This window comes from Mobula birostris, chromosome 15 (assembly GCF_030028105.1).
Source record: "Mobula birostris isolate sMobBir1 chromosome 15, sMobBir1.hap1, whole genome shotgun sequence".
Lineage (NCBI taxonomy): Eukaryota > Metazoa > Chordata > Chondrichthyes > Myliobatiformes > Myliobatidae > Mobula > Mobula birostris.
The window spans coordinates 64,441,637-64,455,345 of record NC_092384.1 but is presented as its reverse complement, the minus strand read 5'-3'; the positions used below and the strand labels follow the sequence as shown (position 1 = coordinate 64,455,345).

The window sequence follows — 13,709 nt, the reverse complement described above, 5'->3', positions numbered from 1 at the left end:
TTAAAGCAGGATGAGCAGAACAGCACACAATATTACAAACGTGGTCCAGCAATGTCTTGCACAACTGGAACATAATGTCCCAACTCGTGTACTCGGTTCCCTTTTTGATGAAGGCCAATGTGCCAGTCACCCTCTTTCACCACCCTGTCTGCTAATGATATTACTTTACTGAACTATGTATCTGTAGTTCGGTCTTCCACTGAAACATTAACTCAGTTTCTCTTTACACAGGTGCTGTCTGTCCTGCTGAGTGCTTCCAGCATTTTCAGATCTTATTACCTTTAAGAAAACTGCACATTCTCTCTAGGGACCCGCATGTGTCACAATTTACCGCAGCTTGACAGGTTGAAGCCGTGCTGACACTGTTCACTTGTTTGTCTTCAGTGCTGTGACATATCTGAGGGGCCCAGTTTAACCACAGTGCTACATACATCAATGTTTTTTGTCTCCCCCAGTAAAAGGTGATTCCATTTTCAATGTGCTTGAAGGAATTCAAGCATATGATGAACTTTCTTTAAGTAATTAGCATATTTGCAATAACATTGCATTCCCCAGAGCAAGCAGAATGTTGAATTTGCCTACGTGGTGGAATAGATGCATGTTTGTCTCAAAGGTGAAACCAACCCAGGTCATTGTATTTCGTTACTGAATGATGAGTCTCAGGTAGGACAGCGAAGTCATAAAGTGAAGTCCTGTGATCAGACGGGGGGTGATTTTGAGGAAACATTGGACATGGACATATAGAAAATAGGAGCAAAATTAATCTCCTTGGACCTGCTTCATCTTCCCACCTTTCCATGCTCTCCTCTGGAGCCTTAGGCCCCACACCAGCAGGTCCAGGAGCAGTTCAACCATCAGGCTCCTGAACTAAGGTGGATAAATCCACTCACCTCAACTCTGAACTGTCTCCACCACCGACAGACTCACTTTCATGGGTTCCACATCACATGTTCCCGGTGTTATTTATTTGTTTATTTGCTTGTTTTGCGGAATTTCTCTTCTTTTGCACATTGGTTGTTTGTCAATCTTTGTTTATGTATAGTTTTTCATAATTTCTGTTGTTTTTTTTATTTTCCTGGAAATGAATCTAAAAGTAATTTTGTATATGGTGAGATATACAAACTTGGATAATAAATTTACTTTGAACTTGAACTTTCAATATGATTATGATGGATCTTCTGTCTCATTATCACATTCTCACTCTTTCCTTGCAAGCCTCTCATGTCTGTAATCTATCAATCTCTTCCTTAAGTATATTCTGTGACCTAGCCGACTTGCCATTTTTTTGGTAGGGAATTCCCATCCCTAAATAAGCAAATTGCTCTTCATCTCTGCCTTACCTTCTATTCTAAGACTGTGACCCCTCATTCAATGACATTGGTAGCAGAAGATACCAATACATTGAACACCACACTATGGTGGATGACGTGGTGGTAAAGCAGATCGAACTACTGCCTCATGGTAACATTCAATGGCTTTGACCCAAACCTCATGTTCTGTCTGCGTGGAGTTTGCATAATCTAAACAATTTCTAAAGAAATTAGCTTTATTTGTCACTTGTATATTGAAACATTGAAACATACAGTGAAATGCATCGATTTTGTCATATCAGCTCAGCAAGGATTATGCTGGGCAGCCTGCCAAGTGTTGCCACACTTCCGATGCCAACATAGCATGCCTATTACTCACCAGCCCTAACCTATGCATCTTTAGAATGTGGAGGGAAACTGGGGCACCTGGAGGAAACCCACACAGTCATGGGGAGAACATACAAACTCCTTAGAGACAGAGGCGGGAATTGGACTCAGATCATTGAAAGCTGGCACAGTAAAGTGATGCGCTAACTGCTACACTAGTGTTCCACCCCTTAATTTCTGCTGGGTAATTTGGTTTCGTCATGCAATCCAAAGATGTGCTGGTTTGTTAGTTGGCTGATAGAATGATACATCTTGCGAAGCACTCAGACACATCATCAGTGACGTAACCCGGGATCACAGGGTGTTTTGGGTCTTTCAACATCAGACACCCTTGCCTGAGCGAGCCGGCCGGGGTTGGTCAAGCCCCGGCTTGTGTCTGAGTAGCATTCTACCACGGGCCACTCCTCCTGACCCACAGCCGTCTCGAGGCTCGCTCTGTTACCTTTTGTGGTGTTCCTGATGGCTTTCCTCATTTGGGCTCCTGAGATGCCCACCTGGCTGTAGGCTCAGTGAAGGGTTTGACCACCAAGCCCTCTGCAGCCCATCTCTATGGGCATACAACATGCCTGCCACTCCTTGCTGCAGTGCTCCTCCACCAAGTCTTGGCACTTTGTCTTTTCCCTTTCATGGGCCTCCTCCATCTGGTCTTCCCAGGAAATGGTCAGCTCCAACATGACCACCTAGGTGACTAACAGCAGCACTATGTCTGGCCTAAGCATGGTCAAGGAGATGTGCTTAAGGAATCTGAACTGCTTCCCTAGGTCAACTCTCAATTGCTGGCCCTTTGCTGTTCCTAGAAGGCTGGCAGATGTCTTGGGTTGGATTTGAGCCTTCTCACTTGCCTTAATAAAAGCAATCCCTTGTTTTACTGGACAATGATGTTTGACTTGGGCAAAGGCTATGCACAAGGTGTCTGCCACTGTCTTCAGCACCTGGCTGTGGCGACAATGATAACGTCCCTCCCCAGGGCTTTTGGGCAGCAGTTGAAGATATGCTCCAGTGTCCTCTTCCCTCGGCATAGGAAGCATGGTGGTATAAGTTATCCTTGGTATAGGTAAGTGCCGAAAGAATCAGAAGAAGATTGGTGGGCACGTGAAAGAAATAAATTGTAGCATATGGGGAAATAAAGACAGGGAATAGGACTAATGGGACTGCACTGTTCGTTGCTGACATGGATCTGATGGGAAGAAAGGCCTCTTTCTTTCTCATTGAAATCAAAAACCATCCTCCTCAAAGGAGAACCTCTGTCACTTCTGTTAAACTGCAGATCCCTCAATTCATTGCAAATATCAGCATGAGTAAGATAAGTTCGGACGAAGGTCTTCAACTTTTTAAAAATATTTTTACAGATGCTGCCTGACCTACGGAGTGTTTCCAGCCATTTCCATTCTTATATGTGGATGCAAGTGCTTGTTAGCTAATTTAGGACCATAAGACTATAAGACTTAGGAGCAGAATTAGGGCATTCAGCCCATTGAGTCTGCTTTGCCATTCCACCATGTTTGATTTATTACCCCTCTCAACAGTATTCTCCCCCTTCTTCTCATAACCTTTGACACACTTACTAATCAAGAACCTATCAAGCTCCACTTTAAATATATCCAATGACTTGGCCTCCACAACCATCTGTGGCAAGGAATTCCACAGATTCTCCACCCTTTGGCTCCAGAAATTCCTCCTCATTTCTGTTCTGCAGGGATGTCATTCGGGAGACACAACCTGCTGCCGGAGGACTTGCTTGCTCCCTACGAACGTGCATTTGCTGCACTGTGAAACAATGAGCATTTTCCACTGCTGTGAAAGTCCATAGTTCAGAGGGGCCTACTCAATGCTCCCATTAATTGGGAATTAATTGGAGACTATAATATAGGAAATGCACAGCTGGCATTGATAAATACTTGAGACTTCTGCTCCACTCCGGAAGCCTTTAGGTTCCTGGGCTAGTGAAAACAATCAGTTTAATTTCAGTCTAAGTTTTGTTCTGCTTCTTTCCTGCTGGCTCTTTTGAACCATCTATCCGTCCTTGTCTGGGTAGTCTGCCTCTATGAGGTTCGGAGTACAGGGAACTCTTCACCAGGTACCACAGATAAGACATACGGTAGGAGCTAATTGGGCCATTTGGCCCGTCGAGTCTGCTCCGCCATTCCATCACGGATGATTTATTATCCCTCTCAAATGACTCTCCTGCCTTCTCCCCCAACCTTTCACACCCTCTCTAACCACAAACCTATCGACTTCCGCTGGCTGTCTGTGGCAATGAATTCCATAGATTCACCATCCTCTACTTCCTCATCTCTGTTCTAAAGTGATGACCTTCTATTCTGAGTTTGTGCCTTCTGGTCCTAGATTTTACCACCGTAGGAAACGTCCTCTCCACATTCACTCTATCTAACTCTTTCCATATTTGATAGCTTTCAATGAGAACTCCCCTCGTTCTTCTAAACTCCAGCGACTACAGGCCCAGAGCCACCAAACACTCCTCTTTTTTTTCTACCTTTTCATTTCCAGGATCATGGGGTTGGTTGTCAGGGAGGGCAAGAAAAATCTTTGAACTCAAAAAGATAATATTTTCCACAGATGAGGAAGGGGATAAAATCAGTTTTTCATGCTCCATATACCATAAGCGTAATTTGGGATCAATTGCTTCAAGAAATTGAAGGGGTGCTGGCAGACGCAGATGCATTAGGGATGTTTAATGGATGTTAGAAAAGTTCAACTTCAAGTTTAATTGTTATTCAACCATGCACAGGAATACAGCCAATCGAAACACCATTCCTCTGCTGCCAAGGTGCAAAACACAGTGCCAACAGTCATACAGAGCACATGTAATTATGATAGCAGCAAAACATACAGTTACAAAGTACATATCGGTCAAGTTCCTGAGAGTCATGGCCTGTAGATTGATGCTTGTCTTACTGGGAGTGAACACTAGAGGGCAGCACTAACAGGATGGGCCAGCCCCCAACCCAGTATGGAATCCAGGATTCTCCCTCACCGGCGACTGCAATCGGCCACCTGGCGCACGAGGGCCTTGTCTGTGCAACAAGAGAGGCATCGCAGCACCCCTGCTGTTGGTCGCTCTGATGAACCAGTGAATCGGAGCTGCAGTATCCTACAGCACCGACGTCCAACAGGGTCTTTCTTGCGATCATGAGAAACATGACAAAACCAATTATTTCCACCGTTTGTTGGATCGCACAGTGCCTGGGAGGCTGAAGGAAGCTGCACCCTGATGCGCACCAAGTCCAGTTCCTTCGCTATCCAGCAGCTATGTGGGAGGGAAGGTCAGATAGAACTTAGAGTAGCTTAAAAGGTCAGCACAACATTGTGGGCTGAAGGGCCTGTACTGTGTTTATTGTTTTATGAATTGAGTGTTGGGGACAGGGGGAGGGGGCTGTAATGGATAAAGAATGGCAGAAGATGTAAGATACAGGAACATAAATCTCATCACTTAGAATTTAATATTTACCCATAACTACATATACCGTGAGGAATTACTGCAACATCATTACCAAGATCGAACTATGCAATTGTTCTAGTTAAATCAGCAAATTTAAATAATACTGCCTTTGGGTAATTATTTTATTGTCAGTCCGTCAGAGTTGCTGCAGCCTTCTTTCAATTGCTTTATGTGTAAAAGTGCACTTTGAGATGACTGGCAGATTAAGGTACTCAGCGATTGTGTCTGTAGTTACAGTTGAAAGCACATGTCATTGCTTAACTCCAGAGATTATCCCCAGATAATCTGACCTTTATCTGGCATTATCTGACCTCTTCAAGGAACAGAGAAAACACCAAAATTCCAGCCCAGCAACAGCGTCAGGTTCAGGGGCAGCTTTCAGATTGATTTACAACAACGCCGAGGCAGTTATACAAAATAAGTAATACAGTAACACACACAAAATGCTGGAGGAGCTCAGCAGGTCAGGAAGCATCCGTGCAGAGCAATAAAGAGCTGATGTTTTGGTTCAAGACCCTTCATCAGGACTGTATATGTTACTTTGGATTTCCCAAAATCTGCAGAATCTCTTGTGTTAACATTCTTTATAGGATATGAAATTTCCCCATGTGGTAGCATAATTGTGGAGGAAAGCCTTATACATTCTAATGGTATAACTTTGATATATTAATTATTTTATTAACAGGAAACAGAAAGCCATGTGATTATGTGAAGCTTAATTTGTCACTAGCATTTTCTAGCCTTGTAGCTCTTGAGTAGTAGCTGATAGTATACAGAAGTGATTATGTTCACAGGTTTAGAGGATTTCTGATTTTGTGTCACCTTTGGAATCTGTGGAGATAAAAGATTCTTAGTTATAAGTAAGACTATTTATTTCTATTGCTAATTTCTTTAGAATATTGCTGGCAGCAAAACCTTCGAGGAACAGTTATGACATGGGCAGTAAATGATATACTTGTCAATACTGATACCGTACGTAGCAAAGTGAAGTCCTTGCCCACTGGGCTTAGTAACTATAAGACCATAAGATATAGGAGTAAAATTAGGCCATTTGGCCCATTGAGTCTGCTGTACCACTTCATCATGGCTGGTCCACTATTCCTCTCAGTCCTGATCTCCTGCCTCCTCCCCGTATTCCTTCATGCCCTGACCAATCAGGAATCCATCAATCTTTGCCTTAAGTACTTGTAAAGACTAGGCCTCCACAGCTGCCTGTGGCAAAGAATTCGACAGAATCACCACTCTGGCTAAAGAACTGCGCAATGGCAATAGAAAATCAAATTGCAGTTAAAACGAAGGGCCTGTTTTCCACAGTTGGCAAAGAGCAATTACATATCTAGAAGACTTCAATGTTATGGTGTGTCCATGATGAAGTACTGCCAAAGGGGAGCACTCTTGGAGAAACAATGCAGTATAGTTCCAAAGAGCCTATTTTACATTTTGTACATTGTGCAATTTATGGCTTGGAAGTGGGGTAATTTGGTTCTTCACGTCCATATTGTTCCACAGAGAGTTAAGATTCAAAATTCAAAGATTCAATGTACATTTATTATCAAAGCATGTATACAGCCCTGAGATTTGTCCTTCCCCGGGCAGCCATGAAACACAGAAACACCATGGAACCCATTCAAAAAAGAAAATTAAACACCCAGCGCGCAAATAAAGAACAAATTGCGCAAATGGGAAAAAGCGAGTGAACGACACATAGAATATCAAACATCAAGCCAGGAGTGCAGTAGTATTCAAGCAAAATGCTGGAGGAACAGTGGAAAAGAGTACAGTTGACGCTTCGGGACGAGACCCTGCAGTAGTATTCAGTTTAGTGCCAGGCCGCAGGGCCTTTTTTCACTAAAGCACCCCAGCCCGCATCGGTCTTCCTCATCAAAGGCGGTTACCGAGTGTAAGATCCATTTCATGCTTATGGTACTGTAGCCTTGGGGATTATGTCATCTGTTAGTCTTACGAGACCATGAATCTGCACTCTCCAGGGCACAGGCCTGGGCAAGGTTGTATGGAAGACAGGCAGTTGCCCATGCTGCAAGTCTCCCCTTTCCACGACACTGAAGTTGTCCAAGGGAAGGGCAAGGACCGACACAGCTTGGCACTTGTGTAGCTAAGTGCCTTGCTGAAGGACACAACACCAGGCCTCGGTTGGGGCTCGAACTCATGATCTTCAGGTCGCTAGTCGAATGCCTTAACCACTTGGCCACGTGCCCACAATGGTGCTATAAGTACATATAAAAGTACTCTTTAAAAGTCATGAACATTTTCGCCTCCACTGCCCCTTCAGATAGTAAATTCCAGCTTTCCATCACCGTCTGAGTAAGACAAAGGTTCTTGTCAACTGTTCTCATTTAACCAATTGCCTGTGGTTATTGACCATGTTGGAAAAGGACACGGCACAAAAGTTGGTGGAAGGGTACAGTACTGTGTGAAAGTCTTAGGCATATAATCATCTCATCATCGGCATCTGTACATCTCGAGAGACCATGGTGTAACACTTTTCTGAAGGATCTTGGGGTTGTAGACGGGCTTATTTGCACTTTCTTGTACATCCCCGCTGTAGACTGACAGTCTCGTTCACAGCGGCTGCAGGTGAAGGAGGGAGGTGCTCTGGGTGATGTAGCTCTGGCTTTTCTTCTGGCTCTCTTGTGATGAGCACGTTGGTCCCTGCTATCTCAGCACGTTGTACACCGCTTTACACTGCAGACCTCCATGCTGTCCGGTCTTCAACTGTTTCCTCCCACGTGTTGTGGTCAATGCCTGCCAGCTTCATGTTGCGCTCGCAGACATCCCTGTAGCGGAGGCATGGGTCTTCCTCATGGGCGGTAACCCTAACTCGCTCGCCATGCAGCGTGTCCTTGGGGATGCGTTCCTGGTCTATCGGTTTGACGTGGCCCAACCATCTGAGGTGACTGTGGGTGAGTAGTCGGTGGATGCTGGAGGTGTCAGCCCGCTGCAGAACCTCCGTGTTGGTGATCCTGTCTTGCTGGATGTGCAAGATGCACCTGAGGCAGCGTAGGTGGAAGGAGTTTAGCCTCTTCTCTTGGCTGATGTATGGCATCCAAGCCTTGCTGGTGTAGAGGAGTGTGCTGAGCACACACGTCTGGCACCCATTCAGCTTGGTCTTCTTTGTCCACTGTCTGTTGTTCCACACTCTCTTGTTCAGTCTGGCCATGGCAGCTGCAGCTTTGGCAATCCTGCTGTTCACCTCTGCTTCGAGGAACAGGGGGTTGGTGATGGTCGACCCAAGATAGGTGAAGGAGTCAACTACATCAAGACAGCAACCATCAATGGTGATGTTTGGGGGAGATTCTACACCCTGGACCATGATGTTTGTCGAGTTCAGACCGATGGTTAGCCCAAGCTCCTCGCAGGCATGGGTAAAGCGGTTAATCAGCTGTTGGAGACCGCCTTCAGTGTGTGACGTCAATGCTGCATCATCTGCAAACAGCACCTCGCGGATGGGGGCTGTGCTAACTTTGGTCTCGGAGCACAAGCGAGCGATGTTGAACAGCTTGCTATCAGCTCCTGCGTGAAGGGAGGTACCTTCAGTGCAGTCTGCGAAAGTATGGTGAGGGAGCATGGAGAAGGTCGTTCCAAAGAGGGTCGCTGGCCGGACACAACCTCGTTTCACCCCACTGCTCACTGGAGAGGCATTGGAAGTTGCTCCATTGAGTGAGACAGTGCTGTGCATGTCCATATGGAAGGATGAGATGATGCCGCGCAGTCTTGCGGGGGAGGCTGCCAATCTTTAGCAGGAGCTTGAATGACTACCCCATTTCTGCTGACGAGGTCGAAGACCTTGGTCAGATCAATGAACGCTGTGCACAGTGTTTCTGCCGATGAGGTTGAACACCTTGGTCAGATCAATGTAGACCTTGTACAGCAGCTTCTGCTGCTCTCGACACTTCTCCTGCAGTTGGTCCAGTGAGAAGATCATGTCCACTGTAGACCTGCCTGTTCCGAACCCGCACTGGGACTCTGGATGCAAGGCTCTGGAATCATGCCAAGACGATATGGGCGAACACTTTCCCCACAATACTAAGCAGAGAGATGCCACGATCGTGGTAACAACCACTACGGTCGCCCTTGTTCTTGTACGGTGTGACAATCTTGGCATCTCGCATGTCTTGGAGGATGTGGCCTTTCTCCCAGCAAAGACATAGAAGCTCATGTAGATGATGCAGCAAGGCAGGCTCCCCGCTCGTCAAGACTTTGGGGAAATTCCACCTTTCCCTGAGGCTCCCACTTGCGAGACAGTCAATGGTTTTGCTGAGCTCTTCCATACATGGCTAGTAAGTCAGACAGTGCCTCCAGGGCAGCTTTGATCACCAAGTTCCAGGTTGCATACAGCTCCAGGCAATGCTCAACCTAACATTCAAGCTGTTCGCTCTGGTCCGTGATCACTGCCCCACTTTTCAGCTTCAGTGGGCTGTCTTGGTGGCTGAGGGGCCTGTTGTTGACTTGATACCATCAAACATCCCTCTTGCATTCCCGCTGTTGGAGGGCAATTGGATTTTGCTGCACAAATTCAGCCAGTAGCTGTTTGCACAGTGCCGAGCAGCTTGCTGTGCCTCGTTTCTAGCAGCTCTGAGGGCATCGCGTGTGCTGGTGCAGGAGGCTTGCTTGTAGGCCAGCAGGGCTTTTCTCTTGGCCTCAGTCACTTGCTCCATTTCTTCCCAGTGCACTTCGTACCAGTCTGTGTTCTTGTGCTCCTTCTTACCAAATGCAGTTTTGGCTGAGCCAATAGAGACAACCACTTGGAGACAATAGGGGTACAGTCACCAGAACTGTTCCTCATTGCCGCTTCAAAGGCGTCTGTGAATTGCTGTACTCTGTCAGAGGTCACTGTACAGCAGGTGTTGATGCGAGATCGGCCCTTAGTCTTGGAATGATGGAGTCCCTTTGGCATTAGCCCCGCTCTACAGACAACAAGGAAATGGTCTGTGTCGCAGTCTGCAAGTGGCAAGGACACTGTTCAGGTCCCTGCACCTGGTTTTGATAAAGCTGAACTGATGCCAGTGGTGGGACCGTGGATGTTCAGGAGATCCTGTGCCATTCCTTACACTGAGAATACGCGCTGGTGATGCACAGTTTATGATGGCAGCACAGCTCTAACGGTCTCTGCCCATTCTCGTTCATCTTGCCAACGCCATGATGCCCGAGGCAAGAAGGCCATGCTTTGTGGTCAGCGCCAAACCTAGCATTGAAGTGTCCCAGCAGGTACAATCCTTCAGTGCTTAGCATTCTGGATATTGCCCCATCCAGGGCTTTGTAGTACTGGTCTTTGGCCTCTGTGGAGAACCAAGTGTTCGGACACAATTGCTCAGGAGGTTTATCGTTTGGAAAGTGACAATGAGCAGAAAGCAAGGATCATTTCTGTTCTGCCTGTTGGTGGTTTTGTGGTGGCGATGATAGAGTTCTTACTGCAAAACCAGCCCCGTACAGCCTTGGATCTTCATGACCCTGCCAAAAGGTGGTGTAACTGGACTCTCTGATGGAACTGTAATTGGCCAAACCGGTCTCCTGGAGGCAGACAATGTCGAGGTTCGGCCCAGTGAGCTCTCTGTCAATGACTGCTGCTTTGCGGGCATTGTCGATCTGTAGGAGGTCTTCAGTCAGTCCGGGACACATGGTCCGGATGTTCCAGCTTGCGAGGCGAAGAGCTGGCGTCTTCCTAGTTTTAATCCTTCTGCCTGGCGTGGACTCGCAGCCTGCTTGTCGAGGTGAACTCTGAACCCCACGCACCCAGCGGGGCAGGCAAGTAGTGGTGGGACAGCACCTTACGGGCTGGGGGCTGCCCAACTTGAGGCGGGCGGTAGCTGTCCAGTGAGGTCCCACGATCTCTCCCACCAGCAGAAGTGGGCCCCTTGTGCTCGCTTCCTGTGCCAATCGAACGAGCTTCGAACAGGTAACCGCCATTTCCTGTGTTGTGCCGATACCTTGCGACTTCGATAGAGCGTCCTCTCCATGGTGGCACGAGGAGATATGGAGGGCTTGGGCTGCCCTGATGCCAAGAGCCTCCTCTCGGCATTGCTGGCATTGGGAAGGAAGAACCAGTACAGTTGGTGCCAGCACAGCTGCAGGAGTTGCCAGAAGGTGACATAGAAAGCAATCCATCCGCCTTAGGACTCCACTTGGGATTTTCTGTAGGGGTTTACTCCCTTAGCCTTTGCCTTTCCCAAGGCAACACAAGGCAGTGTGACTATTTACCCATCGCTTTGATGGTGCCACTGGCAATGATTCCTTCGGCTGTTCCTCCATAACCCCGAAATGATACCAATTTCATTGAGATTTGGCCCAGTAATCATCAACTGCTGGAGTATATACATGCCTAAGACTTTTGCACAGTACTGTAGTGATCTTATATATTACACTGTACTGCTGCTGCTTCTGTAAAAGTAAGTAAGTAAAGGCATCCGTTAGTCTTGCGAGACCATGGATCTGCGCCTGGAAAGTCTTCACTCTCCAGGGCGCAGGCCTGGGCAAGGTTGTATGGAAGACCAGCAGTTGCCCATGCTGCAAGTCTCCCCTCTCCACGACACCAATGTTGTCCAAGGGAAGGGCATTAGGACCCATACAGCTTGGCACCAGTGTCGTCGCAGAGCAATGTGTGGTTAAGTGCCTTGCTCAAGGACGCAACATATTCCCTCAGCTGGTACTCGAACTCACGACCTTCAAGTCGCTAGTCCAATGCCTTAACCACTTGGCCACGTGCAAGAAAAAAAACAAATTTCATGACATATGTGAGTGATGATAAACCCGATTCTGATATGAGTCTCCATATGGACTGAGAGTGGGAAGGGGACAGGGAGAGGGGAATCACGGTTGGGAAAAGGGGGAGGGAGAGGGGAGGGAGCAGGAAGCACTCTGTAATGATTGATAAACCAATTGTTTGGAATCAAATGACCTTGCCTGCTGACTCAGGGCAGGGTGTGGCACCTGTCCCGCATCCCTTCCCTGGCGGTCCACCCTCGCTATTCTCAACCTCCTTTGCAAACACCAAATTTACAAACTCATTCTTCCGCTCCACATTGACAAATACAGTACTGTGCAGAAGTTATAGGCACCCTAGCTCTATATATATATATTTGCACAGTACTGTAAAAATAGTGAGATAGTGTTATAGTGTTCATGGACTGGTTCATTGTCCATTCTGAAATCTGTTTCTATTTTGATTCAATTCCTGTGATGAGATTACTAGAACTTTATACTGTACTATGGTGCAGATTATCAAGTATTTTAAAAGCTTCTGGACTAACTCTTCTGTTCATGTATTCTGCATCTCTTGTGTGTGAAAAATAAAGTAATGCTTCACTGATTTATATTTTTAGGATACAATACTTTAAGGAATGTATCAAGTTTATCCATGAAAGTCGAATTCATGGTGGAGGATGCATTGTCCATTGGTAGGTGCCATGTCTCAATCCATGTTTGCTTTGTTTTCTTCGTGTAATGTTATGTTAAGGCATATTATTCAGCATTTTTCTCTTTATCATTCCACTGCTCCTTGCGGCACAGCTTGGCTGGAGTTTCACGCAGCACAACCATGGTGGTGGCTTACCTCATGACAGTGACTGATTACAGCTGGGAGGAGTGTTTGTTCGCAGTGAAGTCTGTCCGATCATACGCCAACCCAAACATTAGCTTCCAGCAACAGCTCCAAGAGTTCGAGGCAACTCTTGTAAAAGAGGTAAGCATAACTTGGGGACCAATGAACTGGCATCTCTGAGGGCAGAAAATGTGATGGAAGTCAGATGTTGTCTATGAATTTGTGTGCCTTTTTATATGTACTATAATGCACATCAGTAATTGTTGGAAAACATGGATAATACTGCTTCATTCAATCATTGTAAAAGAACTGTCAGAGGGAAAAAGGTCTTAATGCACTTAGTTTACCTTCAACTATGCTTCCAGTTGTTTAACAATGGAAAATAAATGCAGATGCGGAAAATTTGAAATAAAAACAGAAAATGTTGGAAACACTCAGCAAGTCAGGCTGCATCTGTGGAAAGAGAAACAGGGTTGTTGCTTAGGTCAAAGACAGCTGGGAGAGAGGGAAAAGAACAAGATAATGTTATGTTGCAGCAAAGACTAAGATGAGATGAATGAGGCAAAGGGAATGTTTGATAGGGTGAAGTCAGGATTACCTAGGGGTAAATTCTAGAGGTTACCTAGCTGATCAGTTAATGTGGACAGTTAGAGAGAAAAAGCTGACAGAATTCTATGGGATGGGGGAAAAGGAGAGTGAAAATACTGCCGAAGGGACCCAAAATGGTGGAAAAGTGGGACTCTAGCACATACTCAACTGGTCATGTGGTATTAATGGAGAATGAAAATCTGAGCAACTATTGGAGATGAAAACTTGACGGGCAGAGAAAGTGAGTCAGCTGAAGTCACAGGGATTGATATTGATACCAGAAAGTTGCAGTGTGACCAAACAGAAGATGAGTTGCTGCCCCTTAGGCTAACCTTGGCCTCATTAGTAGTGCAGGAGGCCACAGGTAGCTCAGAGTGGAAATGGGATGGAGGATTAAAGTGGCAGTCAA

General features: G+C 46.3%; 1 protein-coding gene across 1 annotated transcript in view; it reads left to right on the top strand.

Annotated features, from left to right (window-relative positions):
* dusp22a (dual specificity phosphatase 22a) overlaps positions 1–13,709 on the top strand; it is a 201,623-nt gene that overhangs the window by 154,675 nt on the left and 33,239 nt on the right. Inside the window, exons 6-7 of the mRNA XM_072279193.1 lie at positions 12,495–12,569; positions 12,682–12,853. Of these exons, the coding sequence (XP_072135294.1) occupies positions 12,495–12,569; positions 12,682–12,853 (247 nt within the window). The remainder of the gene's footprint in view (positions 1–12,494; positions 12,570–12,681; positions 12,854–13,709) is intronic.